At 46.1% G+C, this 27,530-nt stretch overlaps 1 protein-coding gene across 4 annotated transcripts in view; it reads left to right on the forward strand.

Moving 5' to 3' along the window:
- The first annotated feature begins 695 nt into the window (after window positions 1-695).
- Window positions 696-27,530, forward strand: part of LOC108938435 (transducin-like enhancer protein 1) — a 35,559-nt gene continuing 8,724 nt past the window's right edge. For 2 of the 4 annotated variants that reach the window (XM_029259393.1, XM_029259396.1), the window contains exons 1-12: window positions 696-1,507; window positions 1,858-1,958; window positions 2,997-3,060; window positions 3,216-3,260; window positions 13,914-13,976; window positions 14,141-14,245; window positions 18,126-18,318; window positions 19,636-19,652; window positions 24,893-25,006; window positions 25,354-25,407; window positions 25,899-26,051; window positions 26,516-26,654. In XM_029259393.1, the coding sequence (XP_029115226.1) occupies window positions 1,484-1,507; window positions 1,858-1,958; window positions 2,997-3,060; window positions 3,216-3,260; window positions 13,914-13,976; window positions 14,141-14,245; window positions 18,126-18,318; window positions 19,636-19,652; window positions 24,893-25,006; window positions 25,354-25,407; window positions 25,899-26,051; window positions 26,516-26,654 (1,072 nt within the window). In that variant the 5' untranslated portion in view covers window positions 696-1,483. The remainder of the gene's footprint in view (window positions 1,508-1,857; window positions 1,959-2,996; window positions 3,061-3,215; window positions 3,261-13,913; window positions 13,977-14,140; window positions 14,246-18,125; window positions 18,319-19,635; window positions 19,653-24,892; window positions 25,007-25,353; window positions 25,408-25,898; window positions 26,052-26,515; window positions 26,655-27,530) is intronic. The other 2 variants (XM_029259395.1, XM_029259394.1) reach the window with 2 other exon arrangements.

Consider the following 27,530-nt stretch of genomic DNA (forward strand, 5'->3'; position numbering starts at 1 on the left):
ATAAATTATTGCCATGCTGTCATAACTGTTAAATTTTGATACCTAAAAAAAGTGAATTTAGAATCAGTCATTGCATATGTTGTCAAAGAAGGATCGTTTTTTAAAAATCTCTCCATATAAATGACACACAAAATAACTGCAGTTTGTTAAGTGCTTATTTTTGTGTCATTTATGGAGAGATTTGAGAAGTGTGAGTTTATCAGAGATTCAGTGGTACTTTACAAACGAGAACATATTTTTTTTCAAGGTCATTTTGCTCATTAAAGCCCACTTACTAGACGTACTTGTTGTTTCCCCTTGATTAATGGCGAATGTGTATCAAATTATTTTCCGTAGCATTCGTGTAATAGACGGCCTTCCTCAAAAAACACTCCAATGTGCTCAGACGACGATGGTGAAAGAGCAGTTTGGAGCCACACTCGTTTCCACAACAGCAAAGGTGGTGTTTATCTCTTTAAGAACGACACGCTCAACCACGTTACTTTGATTGACAGTTGAGTATTGTCACTCTCGTGCGGACCGACCTCCTCGCTCTTCATTCCAGTGGCAAGACAGCGATCCATCCCATTGGTTCGCGTCCGTGTTGCTCAGCGTAATCGACGTCTTGAACTCTTGCAGACTATTCCTATAGGTCGATTTTTTTAGAAACGTCACGCACCCACGTGGAGAGGTCACTTCTATTGGTTGTTGTCGGTTATGGGGCGGACCTTTGGTTAGCTCTGAGAGTGTGAAACCGCGTGTGAAAGTAACCAGTGGAGGAGAATAGAGTAGAGTGCGCTGTTGTTATTGCTATTATAGAGATTATTATTATCATCAATACTACTGCTTTTTTCATTACATAATTCTTTTTCCCCGCAGCAGGATATTTTGGTCACGTTTCATCGGGTACTTTTGGTGGTGTGCGGTGTATACTGATCAGATATAACCTCGAGCTAATCGTTAATTGGGGCCACTGTCTCAATTAACTTTTGACAATTCATTCGAGAATATTTTTGGAGTTTTTCCTTTTAATTTTTAAACTTTGATCGATCGCCTGCGTGTGCATGTTCTGCTCGCTTTTTTTTCTGGGTCGGTGTGGTGGATCATACTGCTCCGAGGAGGAAGAGCGAGGACCGCTCCTTCCTTGCTTCTCTCTGGCTTCCTGTCCTGTGTGAATGTCAGGATCCTGTCCGGTGACTCGTCGTTCCTCTGCCCTCGCTGCTGGAGTACCGAGAGGAGCCCGGAGAAGAAGAGTGGGTGGATTTCAGTGCGTTCGGCGGGGGAGACTCTGAGTCTGAGCACTCGGGAGGACGGGGGGGCGGCCGCTCTGTGTGGGTTCCTCCACGACGACGGCCCCTTTTCTTCGGGGACACTAGTCCACCATGAGCGTACCCTAATCTCCGGTTGCCCGCTCACTGATTCCGCTTTCGTCCAAGCAAGCGGCGCGCTTGAAACGCGCTTGAAGAGCCGAGCCGTACCGTGCCGACTCCCGCAGGGCTCAAGGATGTTCCCTCAGAGCAGGCACCCGGTAAGTGGACGGCCCCGCGTGTCCAAGGACGGGCTCCAGCAGGCGCCCGGAGCGCCGCCGGATTCGTCCAGCCGCGGCGGCGGCGGCGGCTCCTTCTTCTTCGGCTCCGCTCCGCCGGGTCCTTTGTTTTCTCACCGCCGACATTTTTGCTGTTTAACTTGGACGGCTCCGGCCCGGGTGCTCGTGTCCCGGATGCCTGACGTGGATTTATAGGTTTTTTTTTTGTTGTTGTTGTTCTAATTTTTATTGTTGTTTATTTCGTCGTGGCGTGGAAAGTGAAGTGTGAACTGCCTGCACGGCCGTGGCGCCGGTGGCGTAAAAATGAACCAAGTGAATCTTTTCCCTTCCAGACGCCGCACCAGGCCCCCGGGCAGCCCTTCAAGTTCACCATCCCCGAGTCTCTGGACCGGATCAAGGAGGAGTTCCAGTTCCTCCAGGCCCAGTACCACAGGTCCGTTCTTCTCGCGAGTGCGTGCGTGCGCGCGCGCGCGCGCGGGCCACGTCCTTCTCTCGCGCGCTCTTTGTGTGCGGCGAGTCTGAGGTGGGACTGCGGTGTGGCCCCGCAACCAGGCGGTGGCGTCTCGAGTCGCCCCAACGCACGGCGGTGCCCCCCTCCCCGCGAGCGGCGCGTCCCACTGCCTCGTGCCTTGTAAATAACACGCGTCCAGCCCGGGGATCAGTTTTTTTTTTTTTTTTTTTTTTTTTTCTCTTTTTGCCCTCCTGCTTACATTTAATTGGTGATATTTCTACTTTTACAGCATTTAAACATCTTGTTTTATGCCAGAAACTTCAGTGTAAAATGTTTCCCTGCAGTGATTAATGAAGTACCCATCCTGTCCCATCCTTTCCTTTTTCCCCTCATAATTGGTAGAAAAATGCTCTCTGTGTCTGTACTTGTAACCCTTTTGGGCTTGCGGCAACTAAGAGGGCTTGGAACGCTGTACTAGAGTGAATGTGGTAAAGACACCCTGTCTGGTTTGTTCTGGCCTTGTTGATGGACTTCTGACTGACCTCATTCTCCAGACCATAATCCTCTGTCGCTTAATGACAGCTGGCAAAAACCCTATTTCATCTCATTTTGCGGGTGAACACCCTCCCCACAAATTAGTCATGGCTTTTTGTCTGCATGTGAGCTACTTGTAAAGTAACAACCGAAGTAGGATATGCTAACTGCTCTTGGGGTTTTACTTCTCCATGCCAACGGAGGGAACGTTGACAGGATTAAATGTCCTATGAAGCTCGTCTTATTCGAGCCATGCAGCTGTCATCAGTTGAAGTGCTCCCTTGGTGGACAGCCTCTGGCAGCGATGGCTGTGGGGTAATTGGTGGTAACCCCGCTGTAAATGCTACTCGCCGTGTGATGGTCTTGTGGCGTCTGGCAGCCATGTGGAGGTTCCTTCCCGACGTCATGTTTCGATGTTCGGCGGTGTCCTGACCTCCTCGAGCGGACACCGCCGCCTCAACATGTGTGCACTTGTGCTCTCTGCAGCCTGAAGCTGGAGTGCGAGAAGCTGGCTAGCGAGAAGACGGAGATGCAGAGACACTACGTCATGGTGAGTCGATGCTCCCTTGAGCATCTGGGGTGAACGTGGTGGGACTCCGGGCTGTCTTTGCCATTAAGCGCCGATGAAATGTTGACCCTGGTTCGCGGTGTGTGTCAGATCTGCGGCGGTTGTGATGAAGTGACCCCGTTCCTCTATCTTTGCAGTACTACGAAATGTCTTACGGGCTGAACATCGAAATGCACAAACAGGTAGGTGCTGTTCTTCCCCTTTTATTTGAAGCTGATGCTTACTGCTGTATGTGCCATATGTTTGGGAGGAGTGTGCTGAAACCAGCAATTTTATGGGCATAATGAAAAGGTCAGAAGATGGTTCAAGTGAGTTTATTGCAGGACATCAAACCTCAGAGACCAAAGTAAAAATGTTTATACAACCCAAGACCCATTGACAGTTTCCCCAGGGCCGGGTGTGGTTTTGTGTGTCGGTCTGACATGTGACGGTTTGTTGTTATACTCTGAGGTCATTACCTGGAAGGGACCAGTATGACTGGCACAGACTTTCTCATCGTGCGTTTAAGAATAGTGCGGCGGTTATCTTACGGAGGGGGTGACGTTAATGTCGTTTGCGGTACGGGTGCCTTGGCGGTCAAAGTGAGGCGGTGTGTGCGTTTTGTACTCTTGTGTACTGCAGATGGTACGGTGCTGCTGGGCGTCTGCCTGTTTGTGTTCTGCTGATGCTCTCGGTTTAATCTGTCCCGCCGGTGGTGAACCTATTAGCGATCGATTGTTGCTTTTCCAGGAGATCTTTGTTATATGGAATAGCTGAATAGCTGGCTGAAATTCTCACTTGATGACTTTGCTCTCTCTCTCTGAGGCTCTTCCTGGTTTATTACATTACTGGGCCAACTGCTCGAAAGGGAGAGAGGCTACCAAAACCGATTAGCGTCGTCTTCTGTTTTGCCTCCCGCCCAGTGCTCTTCTGTGGTCAAAGCCATTTATTAAGCACATTTGTTTGGGACGGCTAGGATTCTGCCATTTTTTTTCCTATTGATATCCATTTCCCCGTGACGCTTTTGAAATATTCTGTCTCCGTTTGTACGGAACGTGCCGGAGGATTAGAGTGGGTTGCAGGAGCGACTGAATTAATTTTCTCGTAATTGCTCCTCAAATGCGGTGGTAGGGGAAACGGATACGCCGGGGCGGGATGAGTTCCAGAGCACGGCCGGCGGTGCCTGGCTGGGTTCGACAGGGGAGGCTCTCCGGGGCGCTCGGCCCAGTTCGGGGGGGGTGGGTGGGAACGGGTCGCAGTAACAGGGCATACCTCGCTTTGCGCCAGCTCGGGCCTTTTTGGGCCAGCCGCCTTTTCCAGAAAAGCCCGGTTGACCGCAGACAAGCCGTGACCTCAAGGCACTGGCAGCGTGTTGTCTTTTTGGCCGTTCCGGGGTTGCCTGTCACGGCAGCACGTGCATTCTGATAGATGGGGGTACGGCCGTCCCCCACATAGCTTGGAAGCAGCTTTAGCGATGGCGGCGGTGGTCCTTGTGGTAGCGGAGGCAGCAATAAGAATTGTCATCTTTATTATTGTAGTCGTTACACGTTCTGGTTAGTTGTGTCGCTGGGCCTTATGGCACAGCGTCGTCACAGCAGTGACATCCAAGCTTCAGAGTGTTTGGGGGGGCCTGTGTTGCAGCGAGGCGCTCTCTCTCCGCGAGCGAGCCAGCCAGCCAGCCAGCCAGCCAGCCCTAAGTGCTCATTATGCTGTATAGACGAGGCCAGGCAACTCCCATTACTCCTGACAGCAGCACTCTCCAGAGACGAGGAGGCCGGCTACGCGGTCGCCCCCCGCCCTCCTGCTGGCCTCAGATCATTCTTTTTATTGCTTTTAAGCAAATGCTAGCGCTCATTGTGAGGGAAATGTCATTTTGACAATGTCTTTGTCAGCGAGGGAGGGGAGGCCGCGCGGCGCGCTCCGGTCGGCCAGCCGCGCTCTGTGGCGGGCCTGTCACCGGGGCCTACTCCGCGCCCGGGCTCCTCCGAGGCCTCTCGCCGCCTGCTCCTTTCTTCTCCTCCTCCCTTTCAGGAAGCCTTTAATTCAGCCTCTCATTTGCTCATTCAATATGCTGTCATACTCACGCTAGCAGAAAGAAAAGCGTTTTCTGCCGCCTGGTTCAAGGGGGATGTGTGTTTTTATGTATTCTCCGGCACATGAATGGTTTTGCTTCAAAATGGCGCAAGGGGTCCTGGCAGTTTGAAAGGCGCGGAGTTGCCGTCGTTTTTAAGATGGCGTAAACCTTGCGAACCGCGCGATGCCAACGTACGGAATCGGACGCGCGTTTATGCAAACCCGCGTAAGTTTGTAAAACACGTGCATGTGTCCTGACATGTAGGAAAGTTGCGATGACGTGTGCTTTGCTCTCACGTCCCGAGGTTTCTTACATTTGAAGAATCGCGCTCAGTCAACATCTGTTTTTCGCTCTCCAAAGAATTTGCTCCTTATATGCGGTACGCTTGACTTCACTTGTAAGAGCTGTTTACTCAGCCATCTCACATGTACCCCCCCAAACACCCACCTCCCCATTAGTTTTAAAAAAAAAAAAAAAAAAAAAAAAGCACAAAGTGGCTGTTCCAGTCTCTGTTTGTCCTTTATTGGGGGTTTGGCTTTGATTCAGGGTTTCCCATGGGGAGGGGTGGAGGTTGCTAACACCGTAAGGGCAGCCCACAGCGGGAGTGGTCGTGGGTCTTGGACACCCCCACCCCCCAAACCCCCACTCTTTTCTTATACCACAATGGACTAATTCATCCATTGTGTGAAGGAGAAAGAGGGGCCAGGTTTGCAGAGAGTCCAATGATTCTCAGATGATTTAGCTGAAACAAAAAGGCCTTAAATAGTTTCCGCTGCCCCCCTCCACACCCCTTGCCCCTGGGCCTCTGCATGGAGACGTTCTGACGGCTGTGCTTTGCGGCTTTGTTTCCTCTCCACGGGACTCGGGCAGAAAACGACCGAACCAGTTTCGATAACCGGAGTTCTTGTCAAGAGCGCGGGTTCAGCAGTGAAATGGAGCGACATATACATTATGATGGGTTACGGTCACCCGCAAGATAGAGAACATGAGCGAAAACAGTAGCTGTGTTCGCATAATTGTTCCTGTAAAGGATGTGAACTGGGGATGTGTTGACTTGCTATGCCTCACTGGGAGTAAAATGATGGTCACACCCTGTACTAATATTTATTGCTCTCTTGATTAAAAATGTTCCTCAAGTCATCGATTGCCCTCTTGCGTTCAAAACTGGGCAAAATGATGCGTGGTTGTTCACCTTATGAGCTTGTTTTCAAGGTTATGTCACTGAATACACTGTGCACAGAAGTGTAACAGTCAGGAGTACAGATGTACTGTGTGTGTGTTAATGAAGTCCTCTCAGTATGGAACATGATCCAGGGAAATATTTTGCTATAGAACTTATAACCACACTGATAAGCGGCTGTATCACTTTAGTAGTAAATGAGAGCTGAGGATAAATCCAGTCAACTTAAAATCCTTCTTGTGAAATTAAAATGGTTCACTGCTGATTCTTTCTCAGTTTCTCTAGTGGCACATGAATATCCATTCTGACGGACGGATGGTTCATCTTCACCGCCACTTGCTTCGGTCACAGCCTTCGTGTATGCGGTGCAAGAAAAGGCTTGTAGAGCGGTTCTGTCACCTTGCCTTAGTGTGGTGGTGGGGCACGCAGGTGCTGTGGCTGGGTCGGGTTACCCTGTTTAATCCCCATTTGGATCTCGTGCCTTGCCTCCTAGAGCATTTCAGAACCTGCTAGCACCCAGTTTAACATGATGGAGATGGGCTCTGGCTCATGCTAGGAATAACAGACAGCTTCAGGCATGAGAGAATTCGTACCTCCGGTCGGCCTATATGTCTTACATGAGGTTTAATGACCAGATATGAACATTTACATAATGAGCACACAGTCATGCTGTTATCATTCTTAGAGATGATATGTGCCACCGCCGGCTGTCTGTGACGCTTCCTGTGGTTGTAAGAGTGCTTAGTGGTGGCCATTGAGTGCACGGCTGCCACCCAAACCCTTAGAATAAGCTTTTCTCTAGGTGCCTGTGGACAGTACTGGCCAGAGCGCGTGTGTTGTGTTGGAAGGCTACTGCAGGTTTGGTACAGACTGTGCGGATAGATGCGTTTTGAGCTCAGGGTCCACACTGTGTTTCGTACATGCTAGCTTTATCACTCCCTGCCCCACGCTGACAGGTCCTTCAGAGAGATCCACAATAAGCGAATAAGAGGTCCTGTCAGCACGTCCCAAAGAGGACGGGTTATCAGCGTCTGTTTTTATAAGGGTCGGCTCCCTCCCAGCCAGCGCGCGCGTCTCTAGCACATACAAATTTAACACGTTTCATGCAACATTAATACTGCCAACATCACAGGAAATGTTTCGCTCCGCGTGTTGCGGAATGTGACTGTGTTTTCAGCAATTTTAGCGTTCCGGTTCTTAAAGAATTACGACAGAAAAGCCACTTAAAAGTGTAGTCATGTATAATGTATAGGTTTTTGGCAAAGCCGGGACTTCACTCCGTCTCACAAAGGGATTGGGTAGTGCAGGGTTTTGTAATGTTGCTGTTAGGGTTTAGTACACAAATTTTGTATGCAAACTTTGAAGGGCATGGCTGTAGTTAAATGGTTTAGCTTGAATTCTCACACTCCGATCACAAGCCTGGATTCGCGGGCTAACTTCAGTTTTTTTTTTCTTTTTTTTTTTTTTGCCACAAGCTCTGGCAGTCTGTTTCTCTCTGGGCGTTCAAACCCTTTTGTAGTACTACATGCTTTTTGACAGGATTTTCTGTTATATTAATGTTAGCTTTGTAGATGACTTATCAAGAATGTCAGTTTGATGGTTAAGTTAACTGTGTAGCTGTCCCCCCCCCCCATCAGTTCATGACTGGACCCTGCAAGTTTTGGTCTTTAAGTCCAGTTCAGGGTTTTGTTTTTGCCAAAGATCGGATTTGGCCAGTATCAAAATTTAGACATAATTCACCTCCCTTAGAGCAGCTTTCCAATGTGATGACAGCTTCAGGTCGTAGACGTAGGTGACAGGAAGCGTAGATGTTCAGAGCTCCAAATATACAATCGGTACATTCAGTGACAAAGGGACAGAAATGGGTTTTGCATGTTTCATTTGGTCAGTGTAACCTCACTAAGGAAGAGCTTGAGAGGGTAGAGGCTTTACTGCAAACAGCCTTGTGCTGTACCACAGGATCAGCACCATTTCACAGAAAACACGGAAATGAGATTAGGGAATATCGTGTTATGAAGAACTAGGAAGAGACTAAACATCATTACAACTGATTATTTGTAGGAACAAATATAGCGTGGGGGGGATTTGAGATTCGTAGTTGTGTCTGGCCATCCGATATGTGTGACTATAGATGACTTTGTCAGAGTTCACCACGTACGGCATGGCTGGTCTGAAATTAACATCCGTGTCCTTACTGCCGCGGGGGTTTTTAGGCAGATCATTTCAGAATGCTGCTTGCTAGAAATGTTGGATGTCAAGGATACACAGCTGAATTGAGGGCTTCTTTCAGATCAGGCATTTGCATTCATTCATTCATTCATTCATTGCAGGCTTCCAATCGGGGTATTTTGAGGTGGATTATTATGATGCTTTGTTGTATCTCCACCGAGACCAGTTTATTACATTGGTGTCTCTGCAGCCCACCGTCTGCCCCCTAAGGTCCTTCAGATTGCTCACCGTAATTGCCAGTCGAGATATCACCGATTGCGTTCATCATGCATCGCCCTATTGTTGCCGACTGCAGTAGAGAGCACCCAGATAAGAATTATATTTGGTCCCTTCTATTAGAATTCTGTTATCACAGGATCTTGATGTTGGGAACAAAGGCACCGCTCTCCTGGTTCACAAAGGCTGAGTTTAACACAGCAGCTTGATGCGGTGTATTTTGGTGTGACTTTTCTACAGAGGTTTATGTGAGCTGTCAGTGCCCTGATGTTACATTTTGTTCAGTGCCCTCCTGAAGGCCTGTGGGCTTCCTTCAGCCTGTTTAAGTTGCACACATCAGTGCATTGATCCTGGTTTTCTACAGCCAATTCCTGCACTGTCCTGGCCAAAACTCCGTAGATTATGTCATAGTGGCACGTTAGTCACAGGGGCCATCGTGTTGTTCAGATGTAGGATTTGGACCTGTGTTTATTGTGACACTTTTTTTTTTTTTTTTTTTTTTTTTTTAAATTATTAAATAAACTCGTATGCATCATGGACCTCGGTTCTGGTGTTCTTCTTCTTTCTATCATAAACTTGAGGATTGTTTCATATAATCAGTCTTCAGATCTTGAGTTTCTCACCCAGGTCTTTCCTTGTGTTTCTTCAAAAGTATCACTTATGTGTGAGAAGCTTCTTCCATCATGCTTTTACTGGCTTTAGCAGTCTTTGGGGAGACCCAGTGGACTGGGCCAGACGTGTTGTTTGCATAGTGTTTAGAGTTGCTACCTTTGGCTTCAGAGCTTGCATGTTCAAATCCTACCTCCTGCTGTAGTACCCTTAAGGCAAGATACTTATCCTGAATTGCACCAGTAAAATCACCCAGCTGTTGCATAACATGGTAAGTTGCTCTGGATAAAAGTGTTGGCTAAATGAATAAATTCAGGAAAAGGATCTAATTGAGACCATGTTGAATAAAGCAGCATTACACTTTTCCCTGTACTTGAGTTATCTGGTTAGTTTTTTTGCTTTATACTTTTGAGTTTTCATCTTTAGGCGTTATGTACACTTGAATGTGACATTGTAAACAGAATAGTTGGTGTAGAGGGTAAATACATGAACCTGAAGGCTGTTGGTTCGAGGCCATTCCCTGCTTTTGCTGTTGTACCCTTGACCAAGGTATTTACCTTGTACTAATACCATTAGAATATTCTGATGCATGAGTGGGTGAAATAATAATATAACTTTTGGATGGAGATGTTACCAAAGCAACCAATTAATGTTGGACACAACGTAGGACGAGCTAAACTCCTAACTACTCTTTGTTCCATATGGCTACCTTAATGGAACTTAAGTAATAATAGTAATAAAGACCCAAGACTGAAGTGCTCTGTGGCATTGTTACAAGTTACTTAAGGAATGCATTTACTTATAGACATGCCTTGAACGGTTCTAGTTTTGTGATGAATTTTTGCTGAGGTGTAACATTGCCATGAAGTCATAATCAAGCTTCGTTTAATTTCCCATGTTTTATTTGGCATACGCTAATTGTTTAAGTGGGCTGTTTTCACTTTAGATACACAAGGGTAAAAAGGAAAGGGGAAAATTATTTTGAGAATTGTACCTGTGGGAGCTCTCATGGCATGCCCTGTTTGAAATGGCCTAAGGGGGCTAAATGCTGCTTTGAATCGTATTCTAATGCTAATGGACGTCAGTGATATCCCATGTTCCCCTGGGAGACACTGAAATGTGACCCACGACCTCAACTCTTCTCTCCAGCTTTCGTCACCTGCCTTGAATATGCCTGGAAAACCAAGATGGATGCGGCTACTTTCAGACTGCTATTACTCAGGAGGCTGGGAAATTTGATTGGCTGCTGCAATTTGAGCAGAATCATTCGATTTGAGAGCAACACAAAGATAAGAGATCCAATTATCCTGACAATTTGCAGGGTTGGCTCCTGTTGCCATGGAGACATGAGTTGGAACAAATGAAATTTTAAGCAATGAAATAATCTTAAAGTGCGCATGGGAATAGGCGAATTTGTCGCTGGCACTTGGCTAAATTGAATCTAAGCTTGACATGCTATTGTATGACATTGATGCACTACTGGTATATTAGGTTTTCATGGCACTAGAGTACTTTTATTGAGGCTTCTGTGTGCCTTGAGTGGGATTGTGTTAAACTTACCTTACGTACAGACTCCACTGGCTAATATGGAAATCATACTGCTGGTGCCTCTAATTGTAGCAGGAACAATTTGAAAAATAGCCATTCATATAATGGACTTATCAGTTTTGTAATGACTTTAACAAAATTTTTTACATTCTTGCAGCAGACAACCTAGCAAAAATGAAGCATCTTTGGGTCAAACCATTAAGTCAGCTTTACGATTGGCAGATGTACTCTCAATGGGTAATACTGTACTCCATGTGGGAACGTGATGGGTAATGTACGGCACGCTAGATCACACCAAGGACATGGGGTAAAAAAATCAGACTCGGCCATTTGAAAAACCCTCTAAGAGTGAGGTTCTTTTTAAGTCTTGGTGAGACTAGAGCAAATCCCTTTATCCAACGAAGAATATTTGACTTGAAGGCATCAGATGTATAGCCCCTTTGGGATGGAGGTCATCTTTGTTCGTATGGAGGTGTCTCTGGCTGCCACCGACTGGGGTCGGATCAGCTTGGCATGGACGTGGGCTCGCTGTCCTCCACTAAACCTTTAAGGCGCTTCCAGGAGGCTTTGAACTGGAGACACCGTGGCATGTTTTCTAATATCCTCGACCTCCTGTCGGCGTTTATCACCTTACGTAGCTGATCTCTCCCAACCTCTTTCACTGCACCTGACAGCCAATCCGGCCCATTAGTTTCCACAGATGGCTTTTACCACAGTAGCATTTACGGAGCTGAAATGTAGGTTGAGAGGAGCAACTCATTGAAGCAGTATGCTTGACACTCTGAGACTATTGACCAGGCGGTGTAAAGAGGTGCTCAGCACCTACTGAAGACATGCTACAGCATGGTAGTACAGAGGGTTTCAGCTGTGCTGCTCTTCTCCAGCAAGGGACACACAGGAATAGGAATTACAGGTGCTTTTCTCCTCCCTTCTTCAAAATGTGCATATCCAACTGTCTGTGTTGAGCAGGAGTTCCCTTTTCTTCACACTAATGGTACTAATGAGGGAGGAGAAGCAGCGTGTCTCTTAACTAAGCGTTTTCATCTCCTCCTGCCGCCGTCTGGCCTTTGATGTTCCCCAGCAGATGAAGGCTGAGGGGAGGCTCCGGCGAGATGCTCCATCGGGTTTTCATTTGCCAGGCTTTTTTTTTTTTTTTTTTTTTTTTAAATTGAAAATGAGTCAATTTATTATTATTAATTTCTTTTTTAACAGTTCTACCACTCCGTCATTTGATCAAAGCTTCTTGGAGCCGTAATCGCCAAAAGGGGGGTTAGCTGAAAGAATATTCTGGAACAGAGGTAGCGGGCACTTCATACAAACACAGGCCACTTGATCATTGATAAATCAATTAGCTTAATCGTAGAAAAAGCTTGATGTTGGCGATAACGATGCGTCCGAGAGGCAGGGAGGTGGCCCCGCTTGCCGTTGGTTAATAAATCAAAAGGCCATCATGGCGGGCAGAGACAGCTTTGTCGCCCTTTGATGGGCTCTGCTCTCCAGCTCCACTATTAAAAATGAATGGGGACGCTCAAGAGGCCTTGCGTTCGGAGCATAAACAATTAAAGCGTACTTGAGCTGTCGAGCTTCCAGCAGCCGGAGTGATCCGAGAGCTCTCTTAAACTGCCCCCACCCCCCAGCCTCGGCCCCGCTGCCGCCCTCTCAGCCAGAGAGCTAAAAAGTGCGTAAAAAGTTAGAGGGGTTGAGCCAACCCCCTCCCCCCATATTCAAAACTTGCTGTGTCAGTCAAAACCTTTCACTTTTTTTTGTCGTCTTCTCTGAGGGAAGTTCCTCAACTCATTGAAGTGTGTACACACATATAGTCATATCCCATGATACACCCACTGGTTTGTGAGAGTTCAGCTTTACAAGGAGATTAATTTCCCTGTTTCAACTTGCGAGCCATTTCGCACATGTCCAAGGTCCGGATCTGGATTTTGTGCTCCTCCCAACGCTTGAGCTGAGTCCCCTTGTGGTCGTTGCAGTTATACTTTTGGTCGTGCTGCATTTAGTCCAACAACACGTGCAGGAAGAAGGCCATGGTAAACCACCTATGTACCCTCTCTTACCAAGACAGCCAGGCAAGTGATTCCCATGAGTCTTAATCGACTGAACAGGACTTACCACGCCCTCACCCTGTCGTTTCCTTATTTAGTAATTAAACGTTATTTTATTGGAGTGACGCGCATGTCGAAGTGTCGACAGTCCATGTTATGGGAAAAGGAGACTGATGCACCATGGGAAGTCTGTGAGCTTTGCTCTGGGGCTCTGTCACCAAGACAAATTCCTTGTATGTGTGAACATACTTGGCAATAAAGCTCGTTCTGATTCTGATTATGTCTTGTCTGTATGGTGGGGTGCAAGTCTGCCCTCATCCGGGGTGCCTGTGGGATGTGCTGTCAGCTGCCTGAGACCTTTTTAATAGCCTTAAAGTCTCTTGTTGGTGGGCCTTATGGCTGAGGAGCTAAGTCCATTGCAAAGGAATTAGGACTTGGGTGTTTACGGCTCAGAAAACAAAAAACTCATCTGTGAAATGCGCTGCAAATCCTTAACATAGGGCCTTTCAGCTGGTGTGTGTGTGTGTGTGTGTGTGTGTGTGTGTGTGTGTGTGTGTGTGTGTGTCCGTGTCCTAGGCCATAAAACTTTTGGTCCCAACATCAATGCTGATACCACTGGGTATAATTGCTGTTTTTGGTCGTGATAAAGGAGGAAAGTGTAGTGACTGTCATGTTGTTTTTGCTTAACGTATACATTTGAAGGGGGCGTAATGGCACAGTGGGTTTGGTCTGGGTCTGGGGTTCGAGTCCCGCTTGGGGTGCCTTGCGACGGAGCGGTGTCCCATCCTGGGTGTGCCCCCTCCCCCTCTAGCCTTGCGCCCTGTGTTGCTGGGTTAGGCTCCAGCTTGCCGCAGCCCGCTCGGGACAAGTGATTTCAGTCACTGTGTGTGTGTGTACACATTTGAAATATATGCTTTTCCTGATGTCTCGTTCTCTCCCTTAACAGACCGAGATCGCTAAGCGACTGAACACAATCTGTGCACAAGTCATCCCTTTCCTGTCACAGGAGGTAAGTTACACTTCCTTATGTTCCACCTCCCACCTTGAAATGGCTTAATGTTACACTTGTCATTGTGGTCTGAGCAGCTCGCATGTGAAATGGTATCCCACAATGCCCTTTGCTCTCATCGCATGCTCAGCACACCCAACCCTTGTCTGTTTGTGTTTGGCCAGCACCAACAGCAGGTGGCTCAGGCAGTGGAGAGAGCCAAGCAGGTGACCATGGCTGAGCTCAATGCCATCATCGGGGTACGTGGACTTCCTGGTCTTCCTCCTACAGTGTGTATACCTTTCCGTTACCTCCTTTTTGTGGGTTGGATGGGGAAAACATTTATGTTTGTGCCAGTGTTTTGTGACACCTGGAAGGTGTCTAGTAATTTCCTATTCTGTCACAGTGAAACATTGCAATGTGTCTGGATGTGGATTGCTTTTGTTTCAGACCAAAGAACTGATTTGTGTTCCTTGGGTAATATAGCAGAAAGCTTGCTTCTTTCACATGTTGTGGTTCCATGCTTTTTCACCTGTAGGTGCTCAGGAAATTAATCTCTCAGCCTTCAGCCAGTGTGAAGATCTCCTGGGCTCAGCGGTGTATTTTATCTGGATTACAAATGGTAGCACATTAAGTAATATAAGTTAACCAAGAGAGATGCATGGGCAATTAGTCCACTAATGGCACTCCCTGTATAACATGCCTGGAAGGGTTTATGTGAACCCCTCTGAGCTGCAGAGAACTGCTTCTTCTGCATCTTTCTGTTGGGAAGCTTTCTCCATCTTTATAAAATGGAGTGCATACATCCCATCTTACTGATACATTGTGGTCTTTCAAATTTTGCAAGTACGAAACTGCTCACTGCCGTTCATGTGAGACTCAGAAATTAATGTCTGTCCATGACGAAAGCTTTCTGTGTGTTCTTTCATTTGACGCGTGACAACACTAGGGACTTTGTTCCATGACTGGCTTCGCCAAAAACAGGTGATAGTATATTAATGTTGATAGGACGTATTGGTTTCCTGTTGGTGGGACGAAATTCCACAACTGTCAAATGAACTTGTAAACTATTCAGCAAGAAAAACGGTAATATTTTAACTTTCATTCTAAACATTCCTGTTGGCCCTTGTGTGTTCTTTAAGTTAAGGCCACAATGAAGTTAGTGGGCTGTGTAGTTTTGGAGACATGAAGGTTTGAGGAATACTAGGCAAATGGAATTTGTGAGAGATCTGTACTTAATAAGTGACATTTATGTCACAGTGTGTGCAGAGTCTCCTGTGTGCTCTGGAATAGACTTGCAAGATGCGGGAAAAAGACGGGAGTTCACAAGTTCAGAAGACTTATTACATATGAGGGTGACATTTATTACTTTCAGATTCTCGTTGTAAAATGTGCATAGCCAGTATATCAGACAACATGTTTTATTTAATCTCTTTGCCCATCTGTATCTCTTTAATGGCTCAAGTCAGGGAAGGTGTTTAATGCAAAGGACACCACAGCATTGGTGTTCGTCGGGGGTACTGTAAATGGTTCTAGTTCCAAGTTTTTATAAATAAATGGACTTCTCGGCAAAAATGGGAAACAAAGCCAATATTGATTGTAATGAGTTTACGAGTAGGGTTTATGGTGGTAGTTTCCATCCTTTTGCAGAGTTGAAATGTTGGTGGTGTTCTGCTGGATTCTACTTCACCATTCGCTTACTGAGAAGCGAAAGGATTCGTGTTATGAATATGGTTACTTAATTGATCGCCTCCATTAAAACTTTTAAAGTGTGTGGATCATTTGGTCGGCAAGCTGCCGCTCGCTTCGGTTTTACGTCCAAATGAATTTGATGAGTTTAATGAAGCATGCTAGCGAACAGCTCTTACCGTTTGCCCTTTCCGTCCAGAGGAGAATTTCACTCTGCTGCTTTTTTTCCACCCCCCCTAGCTGTGAAAGGTTAGATGTGCTTTGGTGTGAGCTGAGCTGGGACTGAAGGGGAAATGGGGTGGGGCCAGGACTGGGGAGTTAGTGATGCTGTGGGGCGGGGGAGGGTGGCTGGGAATTAGCCATGGTGGTAGAAATAGACCTTAGAAAACAACCTCCAGCATTATCAGCTTGAGAAGATTCAAATGACTCATTTATCAATTTGTGTTAATTGCTTGTGAGAAGATGCCCTGCCGAGCCCAGTGGGTTTCCCAGACGCTTTGTGATGATAATGAGACGCACGGCAGTGGGGATTAATGCTGCGCACATCCCAGTGACAGCACCGACAATAGGACCACTTTATCCATCTGTGCTTCAAACCCCGTCCCCTCTGGAAACGGCCTTATTATTTTTCTCTGGGTACAGCTTCGGGGAAGGGGGGGAGGCCTTGCGGATTAGGGCAGCTGAAAGAATTGGCCTGAGCCTGGAAACTTTGCTCTGTTCAGTGTGTCTCAATGGCGACTCCACTGTGGGCTTGCCAGTGGTAAGCCATTGGCAGTCAATTAGGTGAAATAAAGTGGGAGGTGACCTTCACGTCCCTCTAATAGCTTCTTCTCCCCCGAATTGCTCGGCTCCACTGGATTTTCGGCTTAAATTTTATTCATGCGGCTTTATAATACTTGACAGCTTATCCTTGCATAAACATTGAGTCCCTTTGTGTGTACCGCCCACTCTCCCCACCCCACCCTAGCGGACCCCCCACCCCCTCTCTTCACACAGCCTGTCCCCCACCCCCCCCCCCCCCCCCCCACCCCAAATCAAACCCCCGTTGTACTGGTTCTCACTGTTATTATTTTAAACAAATATGAGGTTCAGATTATGCTGAAACAGATGGTCGGGGTCAAAAAAACAAGGAAGTAAGAATGATGTCATTTACTATTTTATACTCTTTTATTTAGTCTTCATCAGTTTGTGCTTCAACAATTTCATCGTGGCCTTTCCATCGCATACATTTAACAACACACAAGATGTTGCTTTACTACCTTACAGTGATAGACGCAGTGTGTGACTGCTGAAAATAGCCTTTGCTCGCTGAAGTCGCAGTGGGGTGTTTGGAGTGTAACAGATGCCCAAGCAACTGCAAGTGAAAGCACAAAATCTTGAATCATTTAATCCCTCTTAGTCTGTTTACACACATTACATATTTGTCATGTAAAAATCCCTGCTCTCACTTCTCAGTAAATGTGATTTATTTCTCGTTTCTGCTAAATGCGCTGGCTTTTGCTGCGAGTCCCGAAAGCGGCCATTTGCAGCCCTGGGTGCGCGGTAAAGTGCTGTATAATGACGTTCTGGAGCACAATGGCTTTCACGCATAGACGCATGCTTAATTCAGTGTGAAAGAGATTGTGTGCACCCTGACAGTTAAATGCGGTAAAATTGGGTTGACAATTTGGCAGACCTTTGTGCCCCCCCCACCGCACCCCCAGTGCTCTTCCATCTCTTACTCCCCCCCAACTTCCCTGGACAGCAGCTGGGCCCAGTGCCCCCTCCCTAACCGATCACAGCTGTCATCATTGTTTAGGGTTTGACCCTGCCGTGGGGGGTGGGGTGGGGTGGCGCGGCGCGGAGTGCTCTCGCCACAGGGGTGTTTAGGGTGACTGCACAGGGACACTGCTGTGGTTTGGACAGCTATTAGCAGATAGAAAGAGAGGATAAAAGAAGAAAGGAGATAAGATGGGTCAATGTGTATTAGCTGAAGTGGATGTGGTATGATGTGATTGGAATGGCCCAGTGTGCTCTTTGTGTGTGACCGAAGGAGTTTTTTTTTTTTTTTCTTTTTTTCCCCCCTTTCATTTTTTTTTTGGAAGATCTGTGAAAGTGAAGGTGTGAACACAACGCAGCTTAATGTGAGACGTATTGTTAAGAGTTCAGTAGTTAAGTGTTTAGGGATATTTTAATATCAGTGCTTTCAAGTTCAAATGGTGTACTAATATGTGTCAAATGATCCAAAGCTTTTTCGTAATACAGATGTTCAATTTAAAGTCCATTCCTGTGCCGTCAGAGAGATTTTCCAATATTTGCAACCTGTATTTGAACAGAGAGGAACGTCCCTGAAATGCTCTCTCTCTGTGTATGATGGTGCCCTGTCAGTAATCAAACTGTATTGTCCATCTGGGGATGTGTTTCGCGGCGGACGGTCGGTGCGACCGGTGTGTTGATGAATAAGCTGCGATCGCGGAATTGAAAAGTCTCTCCTTTCCACAGCAGCAGCACCTGTCGCATGGACACGGCCCCCCGGTGCCCCTCACGCCGCATCCCGCCGGACTGCACCCCGCCGGCCTGCCTCACTTGGGGGGCAGCGCCAGCCTCCTCGCTCTGTCCAGCGCCCTCGGGGCCCCGCCTCACCTGCCTGTTAAGGAAGACAAGAAGAACAATCATGAGTCGGACCACCACAGAGGTGAGCGGCCAGGCAAGATCGATTAGGACTGTTTGGGGCCATACCCGGACTTTTCCAGCCACCACTGTTAAAACATGGAGGAGAGCTACTGCTTTTTAATCCGTATGAGCTTCAACACAGGAAAATCATTTTCAGAGCAGTTCTTTAACATAATAGTTGAATCAAATTTGAACTAAGCAATTAACAACAGAAATTTGCTGTCCCTGGTCATAGTCTTTTTTTTTTTTTTAAAATTTGAAATTGATTTATTTATTATTTTAGATTTGCCCCGCTTTCCTTACTTATGTACATAACGCTCCCTATTGCTTGGCTCTCTGTGTTCAGCCACCCAACAGGGCTTGTCTGTTAAGCCTGTGTTAGTGGTTGACTTTGAGAAAACCTAAGTTTTATAGAGGTCTCTTCCCCCCCTTTTGTGTTTTTTTTTTTTTTTTTTTTTTTTTTTTTTTTTGTGTGTGTGTTTTGTTCCAGAAATTGTTGAAATTCAGGTGTAATAGAATCGGAGAATGTGAAGTTTCTTATGTTTTAATTGTCATTAAAGTTACTGGTACTACACGAATTGTAGCAAATGTATATTATGTAATTTTAAAATTACACATACTGTAGGAAGGAAAAATTTGTCCTACAGAAAGTCGACACAAACGCATAAACAATTCAGCTGTATCAACAGCAGATACAGTTCCATTTTAAGTTCTTGGGGAAAGTTGAGGGCTTGTAGATATTACAAACAGACATGCACTATCTCTCTCTGTTGTTTTTTCTTTTGTTTAAGTTTTTTTTTGTTTTTGTTTTATTTTTGTGGCGTTCATGGAAAGCCGGGTGTGTTTTTGTACAACAACCAAAAGAGAATGGAAGCGCCTGTTTGGTCCTGCTTTCTGGCACTGGACTTGGGTTCCAACACTCGGACTGTGTTTAGTGTACACTGAGAGCCTGGTGGTACCTCTATGTGATCCAGACACCTGTAGCAGGTGCTCGAGGCCTTAGTGAAGGTGCTCATGGCCAAAGGCACACCATCTCTTTACTGTGACAACGGAAATGAAATTGCACTTGTCTATTTAAGAACTGACTGAACTGGTAATTTATTTTTATTGCGAATTTTGGCGAGCAAGGCTTTTGATTGTAATGGTTACCGAAGGACACGTGTAAACAAACCTAGAAAATGTACTGTATTAGGAATGTTGGTTTTGTATGAATAAAATCAGCTGAAAAACTGGAATTGCCTTGTGTTTCTAATTTCCTTTTTCTTTGTTTTCATTTCTGCCTTTGCGCCTTGTTTCTGAACGGCCATGTTTGTGCGTTTCTTGGTAACCACGGAAACAGAGCGAGAGCCAAGCACGGTAAGTACTCCTCCTCCTCGATCAATGCAGAACTTCATGTCAATCTGCCATTCTTGTAGCTTTACATTTAGCTTATGTGTGTCACTGTTATAACTTGACTAGTTTTCCAGGCCATGTGCTATAGTCAAGTCAAATGTGTTGAAATTAGTATTAGTTGTTGTTGTTGTTGTTGTTGTTATTAATAATTAGTAAGAACTTGTAATATTGCAAAAGATATTTTAAAGTTAAGACATGCAAATATTTCTACAGATAAAATAGCAAAGTTGAATATTTTTTCAATGTGTGTCTTTATAATGCATGGAAGTGGACCAGTGGTGGGTGTATGTCACTTAAACACAGTGCAAATAGTCATTGATATTCCGGGTCGATGAAGCGGTGACAGCCTGGGCCTTTTGCGTTATGGATCTTGCAGCAGAGGGATTTGGTCTCGGGACACTTCGAGCAGAGAGCCTCCAACTGTGTGCTGTTTGACTCTCTTGTTCTGTTAACAAATGCATGATGACCGTGAGCTGTTCAGAATGTGCCAAATGTCAGAGAGCTGTCCTCACAAGTTCTTTTGTTTTGACGAACGTTTTGAAACGTCTTTGCCGGTCGCTGCATTCCTTGGAACCCTTGTGGAACTCGACGGGCCTTGTGGCACGGAGGGTGGGCGAATCGATGTATTCGTGATGCAGCAGTGCATCTTCTCAACTGCTAAACACTCTTAAGTTGATGGCACTGGGATACTTTCAGCTGATCTCGTTTACTTTTTGGCTTTGCTTCCTACCCGGGAGAGCACCATTTGCACCACCAAAAGATCTGTATCATCTCCCAGAAGGCATTCCTGTGGTGTCTGTACCGATGAAACGCAAAGACGTTGTATAACCACGGCCAAAGTGGGAAATTGAAAACAAAGTTGTTACAAGAGTGGAAAGTTTGGCCCTCTTTTGGGGATGCTTGGTGGTTTTGTAGGCCAGACGCCTGTGTTTGCCCCCTGTCTGTGGGCTCCCGCTCATGGCCGCCCAGCCCTCTGTTGTCACAGCACACAGTGTGATCATAGACATGCTAATGGGAGCTGTTCCTCGCGGCCCCGCCACATCTGCAGGCCCTGGGCTGTTTGACTCCATTGTCGTAAACACTGCTGTGGGCCAAGACATGTCAATCCTCTGTCAACACACAGGACAAAGGGAGCTCTAATCAGGATTTGCAAGCGCTTAGAACCTGACTGTGGATTGTTCTGGGTGTAAAGCCGTCTCCCTTGTGCATTTTAAAATTGCTGCATGTTTATGTTGTAAGCCTCCCCCCCCTTCCCCCACACACTCCCCAACAAATGAAGACTTTAACATGTGTGATGAAACACGGATGTCCTCAACAGTGTGACCATGTTGTTAGCTGTAAATGTGTGAGATGACAGTTGCGACTGTCATGGTTTACGTTTGTTCTCTAGATGCCACGTTCGCGGTTTCTGATGGAGCTAATGTGATGTTACGGCACTGTTCACGTGTGGAAACTGGAGCTGATCTGTAAAGTGACCCGTTTTAAGCTTTATTATATACTGTATCTGTAATATCAAAGCACTGTTCCCGTGGCACCTTTGAGGTTGTTTTATGACTTTTTGGAGATTGTTGTGGCTATGGTCATTTTGTATTGTTGTAATATTTACCACACGTATTTATATATTTGTGTGGATTTTAGTCCAGTAGAGTCTGTTCTGGTGGTAGTTTTAATCAACACAGCCCTGCATTGTTTCTACAACTTAATTTTAATAGTATATATGTATTTTTTTTTTTAGAACTGCTGTAGAGGCTGTGGGGCTGTTGCAACATTTTTATTTTGATTTGTTGGCTTGAGACCTAGAAGTAATTGATGTGTTTAACAAAAAGCATTCGGGGATTGCTGTATAAAGCTTGCATCTTCCAACCTTTGAAAGAAGCAGACATTCATCACCATCAGTCAGCAAGACCCTTGGATCTGAGGCTGGTCCAGAAATTAACATCCAATGCTGCATTGATCTTCAAAGGTGACTGGACTGTCAAAATGAGATCCATATCAGTTTAGCTGAAAGGATACCTTCAGGCAAACAGTCTACCAGCTTAAAATATGCTGCTGAGCATAATAAAGCTGAAAATCAGAAACATAGCCCGCAGCCAGAGTAGTCCTTGTTGGGCTGTTCGGCATTCTGATTTCTCTCCTCTGTGGTGTGAGCCGATCACGATTTTTTTCGGCAGCCCTTGATCGATTGTTTGTTTGTTTGTTTGTTTGTTTTGTTTTGTTTTAAAGCTGTGTTAATGCGGAGTTTCTCTCCAGGGCTTGCTGCGGTTCATGTACGGTGTCATCCCTCAACAAGCATTTTTCTTCAGCCCGCTATTCTGATCTTGGATAACCGCGTTATTTCACTCTTCTGTTTTGTTGCTCCGTAACATTTTCTGACATCAAGATGTCATGACAAATAACAGGCTGAATTTGGCTGACTTTTTGTGGGTGTAAGTGGGTTTTACATTTGCATGTATTCATTTAGCTGATGCTTTTTTCCCCAAGGTACTTAACAGTGATTTACCCATTAATATAGCTGGGCAACTTTTTTTTTTTTTTTTTTGCTTTGCGTGATCACTATAACACTCTCTAATTGGCTGAATCACTTTAAATTGGACACACGGGGATACCATAAATTACTGAACACGTAGTCCTTAAAAAGCGTAACACTTTTTGTTTCTCTGTATACGTACTAATGTAACTGCAAACCCATGCGTTTTCCCAGCGCCACCCCACCCCACCAGCTTCACTCACCCCTTTCTTCACACTTCCCAGCACACAGGACCTTTCAGCACAAACACACACTTTTACTACAGAGCACATTATGTTTGGTGACAGCTCCATCTCGACCTGTTTTCCTAAAGGCAGCGTATCGCATCACGTGCGATTCTTCTTCACCTTCCCCGTAGAGGTTTGTACGTTTTCCAGTAGTCTCGCGTCGAAAAGGCTATCGAACCTCGAAGGCATAACACCGAGTGCTGATTGGTTCGCGGGTCTCTGCTCCACCCAGAGTACCGAAAGATGACTCGAGTGCGAGGAGGTATAAAGACGCAAGCGTCTTAATGCCGGAAGTGAGCAGCCGTCACCCCTGCCCCCTCGCGCCGCGGTGTCGGCGATGCCTTTTTCAGGTGCCGCTTCTACCAGGGCGAGGCCTCGCACCCTGAGCGCCGCACCTCCAGGGGTCTGCGGGCGAGAGACTGTTTTTCACGGCTTCGCGCCTCACTAAATTATGCATCCCGTAAAAGCGTGCAACCTTGGTAACGGCTCCTTCCGTGGCCTTTTGTTACTGAGGAAACCATGAAACATGCCAGCAAAGAAAGGGCTTAAAGAGAGCCTTGCTCGCCTCTGAGTGTCTGCATAAAAAGTAAAGTGTGTTTTTGTGTATGTGGGTCCGCGGCGCGGCGAGGCGAACGTGCTTCGGATTCTGTGGCTCTGTGTGCGTCCCTCTGTTTCTGGAGAGAGCCTTTTAAGCATTTTGGAGCGTGTCTCATAAATGAGACGGTGTGCAGTGTTCTGGTTGAGGGCATGGCTCTAAAGCTGTCATAACTGACAGAATGCTTAAAGCGCTTGAAAGCACAGTAAGATAATACCACTTCTCTGCCTCGCTGGAATAAATTAAAAACTTGGTACGGCGCTCTCGGCGTCGTGGAACAAAGCTTTTCAAACCTTCATTTGTCCGGTGATTTGTTGTGATTCTTGCGGGGAGAGCTGTTTCGTTTTTGTTTTTTGTTTTGTTTTGTTTGTTTGTTTGTTTGTTTGTTTCTGTTGGAAGCAGTCCCTCCTCCACCCCCTTCGCTGTTGAGATTTTAAGCACTGGGGGAGAAATATTGACCCTGTGATTTATACAATAATAAACAACATGGCAGACAGGGGATGGGACCCAGGGCTGTGGGATGACGCTCCCGTCCCACACTCCTCCCCCCGTTTCTGTTTGCTCTTTAGCCATTTTCTCCTCCAAATGAGGGTTTAGCGGGGCCTTGTGAAAAGGGTTTTCACACAACTTATTCAGCATTGTTCCTAGCATTTAACACATCACTGAACAAATTGCCCCCTTGGATATGCTAATCCTGTTCTTAAAAGAGCTCATTGTAACATGGTTTAATACTTCAGCCAGAGGGGAGAAGGAGGGGAGTTGGGCAGGCAAAATTGTCATGTGACCTGAAAAACATCAAAATTGCTTGTATTTCGCGGGTCAGCGGTTTATTTTCAAGGCCTTTTAAATAATTTACCCTGGTGCGGCTTGACGTGAATACATTCCAAGCAAAGACCCTTTTAGGCCCGACCTTCCAACCCCCCCACCCATTTCCACCGCGTGGCTTATTTATTAGCGTCTCTGCGGACGTTTCTGCGCATTTCCTTGCAAAACGTTTTTAAAATGTATTTTACATAATTGTTTGATGCTAATCCCTGAGGAGGGAGCTGGCGGCGTAGCGGCGTACAGTAAATCGGATCCTGTCGTTCCTGCTCTTCCCGTCCTTACGCTGCTTCGCTCCCAGGCTTGACAAGGCATTGTTCTCGCGCGGATTACTGCCATTTGTTTGCGCTATTATAACGGTTTATGTGAATAAGGGGGGGATGCTTTGCGACACACTGCCCTGTGGCAAAGTGTGCTCAGGGTGAGGAATACATTTAAGCACCCATATAACTGCACTGTGTACGCTTTTTAAATAGGGCGGTTAATGAAGTAATTTATTTGTTTGTTTCTGCCGGTTGCCTTAATTTCAAGGGGGATCCAGAGAAATGAGTGTTGGGTAAAGTTGCTTATTTGACAATAAGATTTGTCTCGTTAAATCTTCTTAACTGGGGCTTTATGGAAAGCTGCTGAAAGCTTTAATATGCAAATGCCGTAACAAAAGTCCATGTGTCATGAGTAATATTACTAGCTAATCTGCGGCAAGCATGTTCATGAATATTCCGGGGATGCGTCCTCTTTGCCCCGGTGCGGGAGGCTTTGATTGGAGGAGGGCGGACGGTGAGCGATGGGGCCGATTATGCTCTTTGAACCTCGCCGATGGGCCGGTGAATTCCGGGGGGCCGCGGAGCCGTCAGCTGGGGGTCTTTGAAGTCTCCGGTGACGGGAGGGACCGCGAACGAGTGAAAGGCCAGGGCGAGGGAAGGAGACGCTGCTGTCACAGAGCCTCAGAACCCATTGTGTCTGGCTAGGAGGGCGGTGGGCACAGATCACATTAAAACAAAACTAACCCTCCCCTCTTGTCATTCTTCTTCAGAGTAACTCCATGTTGGTCCCGGAGAGCCTGCGGGGTTCTGATAAACGGAGAAATGGGCCAGAATTCTCTGACTCCAAGAAGCGAAAAGTAGACGACAAGGACTCCAGTCATTATGTAAATGGAATCCTCTTACATTAATCGCAGAATGACTTTGGGACATCAGTATTGTTTACAGTTTGCATATGACTCGTACTTTAATCGTCCCTGTAATGTTTGGTGTTTTTGTACCTTTTACATTGCACCCCAAGTTTTTTTTTTTTTTTCCTCTCTTCCCCCCCCCTTCTCTGATGAGCTTTGTGCATTTTTTGTATGTTCTTGAACTTTTTGCCACAATAAGATGTTAAGTAAGAAAAAAGGAATAACTTGGGAAGGAAACCAGTATTTTTCATGCACGTTACAGTAAATGGACCACCAATCGTTGCGACTCCCACTGTCCACTGAACCCTTGCTTTTGATCATAGGACAGTGATGGAGAGAAGAGTGATGACAACCTGGTTGTGGATGTCTCCAATGAGGTGTGTGTCTGGAAGTACCGTCCTTTCCTCCTACCCCCTGTTGTCACTGCCACTGTGTGAACCAGCCTATGTCTTAGATTTGTGTGTTCTTAGCTTTACTTTTTTCATTTGTATTCATGTATATGTCGTAGACGTGAACTTTTGACATCTTTTGATATTTTTCTAGAACTTGCCCATATTTGTGGCTGCAGTTATGCATGACATCTCCTCTGTGTTCTTTCTGTAAAACCCTGCTGCACACTATGTTTTGAAGAGTGCCAATGGCCTTGGTTATCCGTGTTGAATTATTGTTAGTCCTTTCCCTAACCCCATGACCTGAAGCTCACAGGAGGCAAAGTCAAGGCCTGTCTCTCAATACTCTCTTTAGTATGTCCAAGTATGCTCAGAATCCTCTGTTGCATGGGTCACTTGAGTAGGTTTGGTTTAACTCCAAGCATGGGCTGTTTTAAGATTAAACACTCAATGGTAACTGAAGTCCTCGATGCCCTCAGGACCCTGCCTCTCCCCGGGGCACACCTGTCCCCTCACCCAGGGAGAATGGCCTTGACAAGACACGCCTGCTGAAGAAGGATGCCTCAAGCAGTCCTGCATCCACAGCCTCATCTGCCAGCTCCTCCTCCCTCAAGTCCAAAGAGATGAGCCTAGTAAGTAGCTGGTGCATTCAAAGGTCTCTTCAGGGCTTACGTTGGGTGTGCTCAAGCTGCTAGGACTTGGGTTACCGCTGCCTCTTAAATATCTTAACACTCCTCTTGGATTCTCATACAACATTAAGCACTCACCATATTTTAAACATAATCCAATATTGTAAACACAGTTGCATCTAAAACAGCACAGCTGGGGGTTACCCAGGAGCTGGTTCAAGGCTTTTGGCAGAAACAAGCGTTTCCCGTAACAGAACTGTGACATTGCACGCAGTCGTGAAGCGCTAATCACCGCCCTTCGTGTAGACTAAATAAGAGACGATATAATTGGAACCGAGGGAGGATCTTGCTTTGTTAACTCTGTGAGGAGGTAAGGCGTGTGGTAAGCCACACAGCCGCCATAATGACAGGAGGGTACATTGGTGGCAGGACTCAAACTAGGCCTCCCAATCTTGTCTCAATGGCAGCACGATAAGGCCAGCACACCAGTGCTCAAGTCCAACACGCCCACTCCACGAGGGGATGCCACACCAGGGACGAGCACCACACCTGGGTTGCGGCCCGGCCTCTCGAAGCCACCTTCCCTGGAGCTCCCCCATCCACCAAGTAAGACGTGCTTCTTCTTGCTCATTGGTCCGTTGTATAACAATCAACAAATTTAAGTGTAAGATGGGCATGAAGCCGCATTTGCATTTATTTAATTTTTCTTCAAAGTGCCTAACATTATTAGGCTACAGCAGGGTAATTTTTATTTATTTTTTTTTTTTTATTGGAACAATTTAGGGTAAGTTGTGCAAGAGCACTAGAGCAGGAGGAGAAATTTCAGCCTGGGTCCATTGAAGAGACGACTAGATCTAACCACTACCCCACCTACTACCCTGCAAAAGTACACCCAGAAACAGACGAGGACATTTAGATACAAAGAGCTTTAAACACAGTCTAGATGTGATTTTTTTAAATTTAAATGTGGCGACCGGGATATTTTGACTTTTTTTTTTTTTTTTTTTTTTTGTAGTCCTCCTTTGTGATAAATGGCTCTTCAGGGTTGTGATGAAATGTTCCGTTTTGATACACTGTACTATATAGACCAAGTTTTAAAAACATCTAACTGGGTGAGACGAGTCCTGCACTTTAATCCTTTAATAGGTACCATGATTGTAGCACCAGTAACAGGATTCGCGAGACTAGTTGAGCTGCCAAATTTAACAATCCTTTGAGTTAAAACTGATGCTGGCTGGTTAATGGCAACTACTGCCAGAATGGTAAAATCTCCAAAACAAAACACCCTCCCTTCCATGAACCTCCAGGTTCTTAACACTAGTACATATTCGTTAGCCTGAACACCCACCTGCCAGGTGACCAGACCTCTGTCCCTCTATATTAAAACAGGCAGAATTTTCACTTTTTTTTTTTTAAACAACTATCTTACAGGAATGTGTGTCCACTCTACCCCGAGGGGTCAATTAACATTGCCCAAAGAAA

This window comes from Scleropages formosus, chromosome 17, assembly GCF_900964775.1.
Source record: "Scleropages formosus chromosome 17, fSclFor1.1, whole genome shotgun sequence".
NCBI classification, from domain to species: domain Eukaryota; kingdom Metazoa; phylum Chordata; class Actinopteri; order Osteoglossiformes; family Osteoglossidae; genus Scleropages; species Scleropages formosus.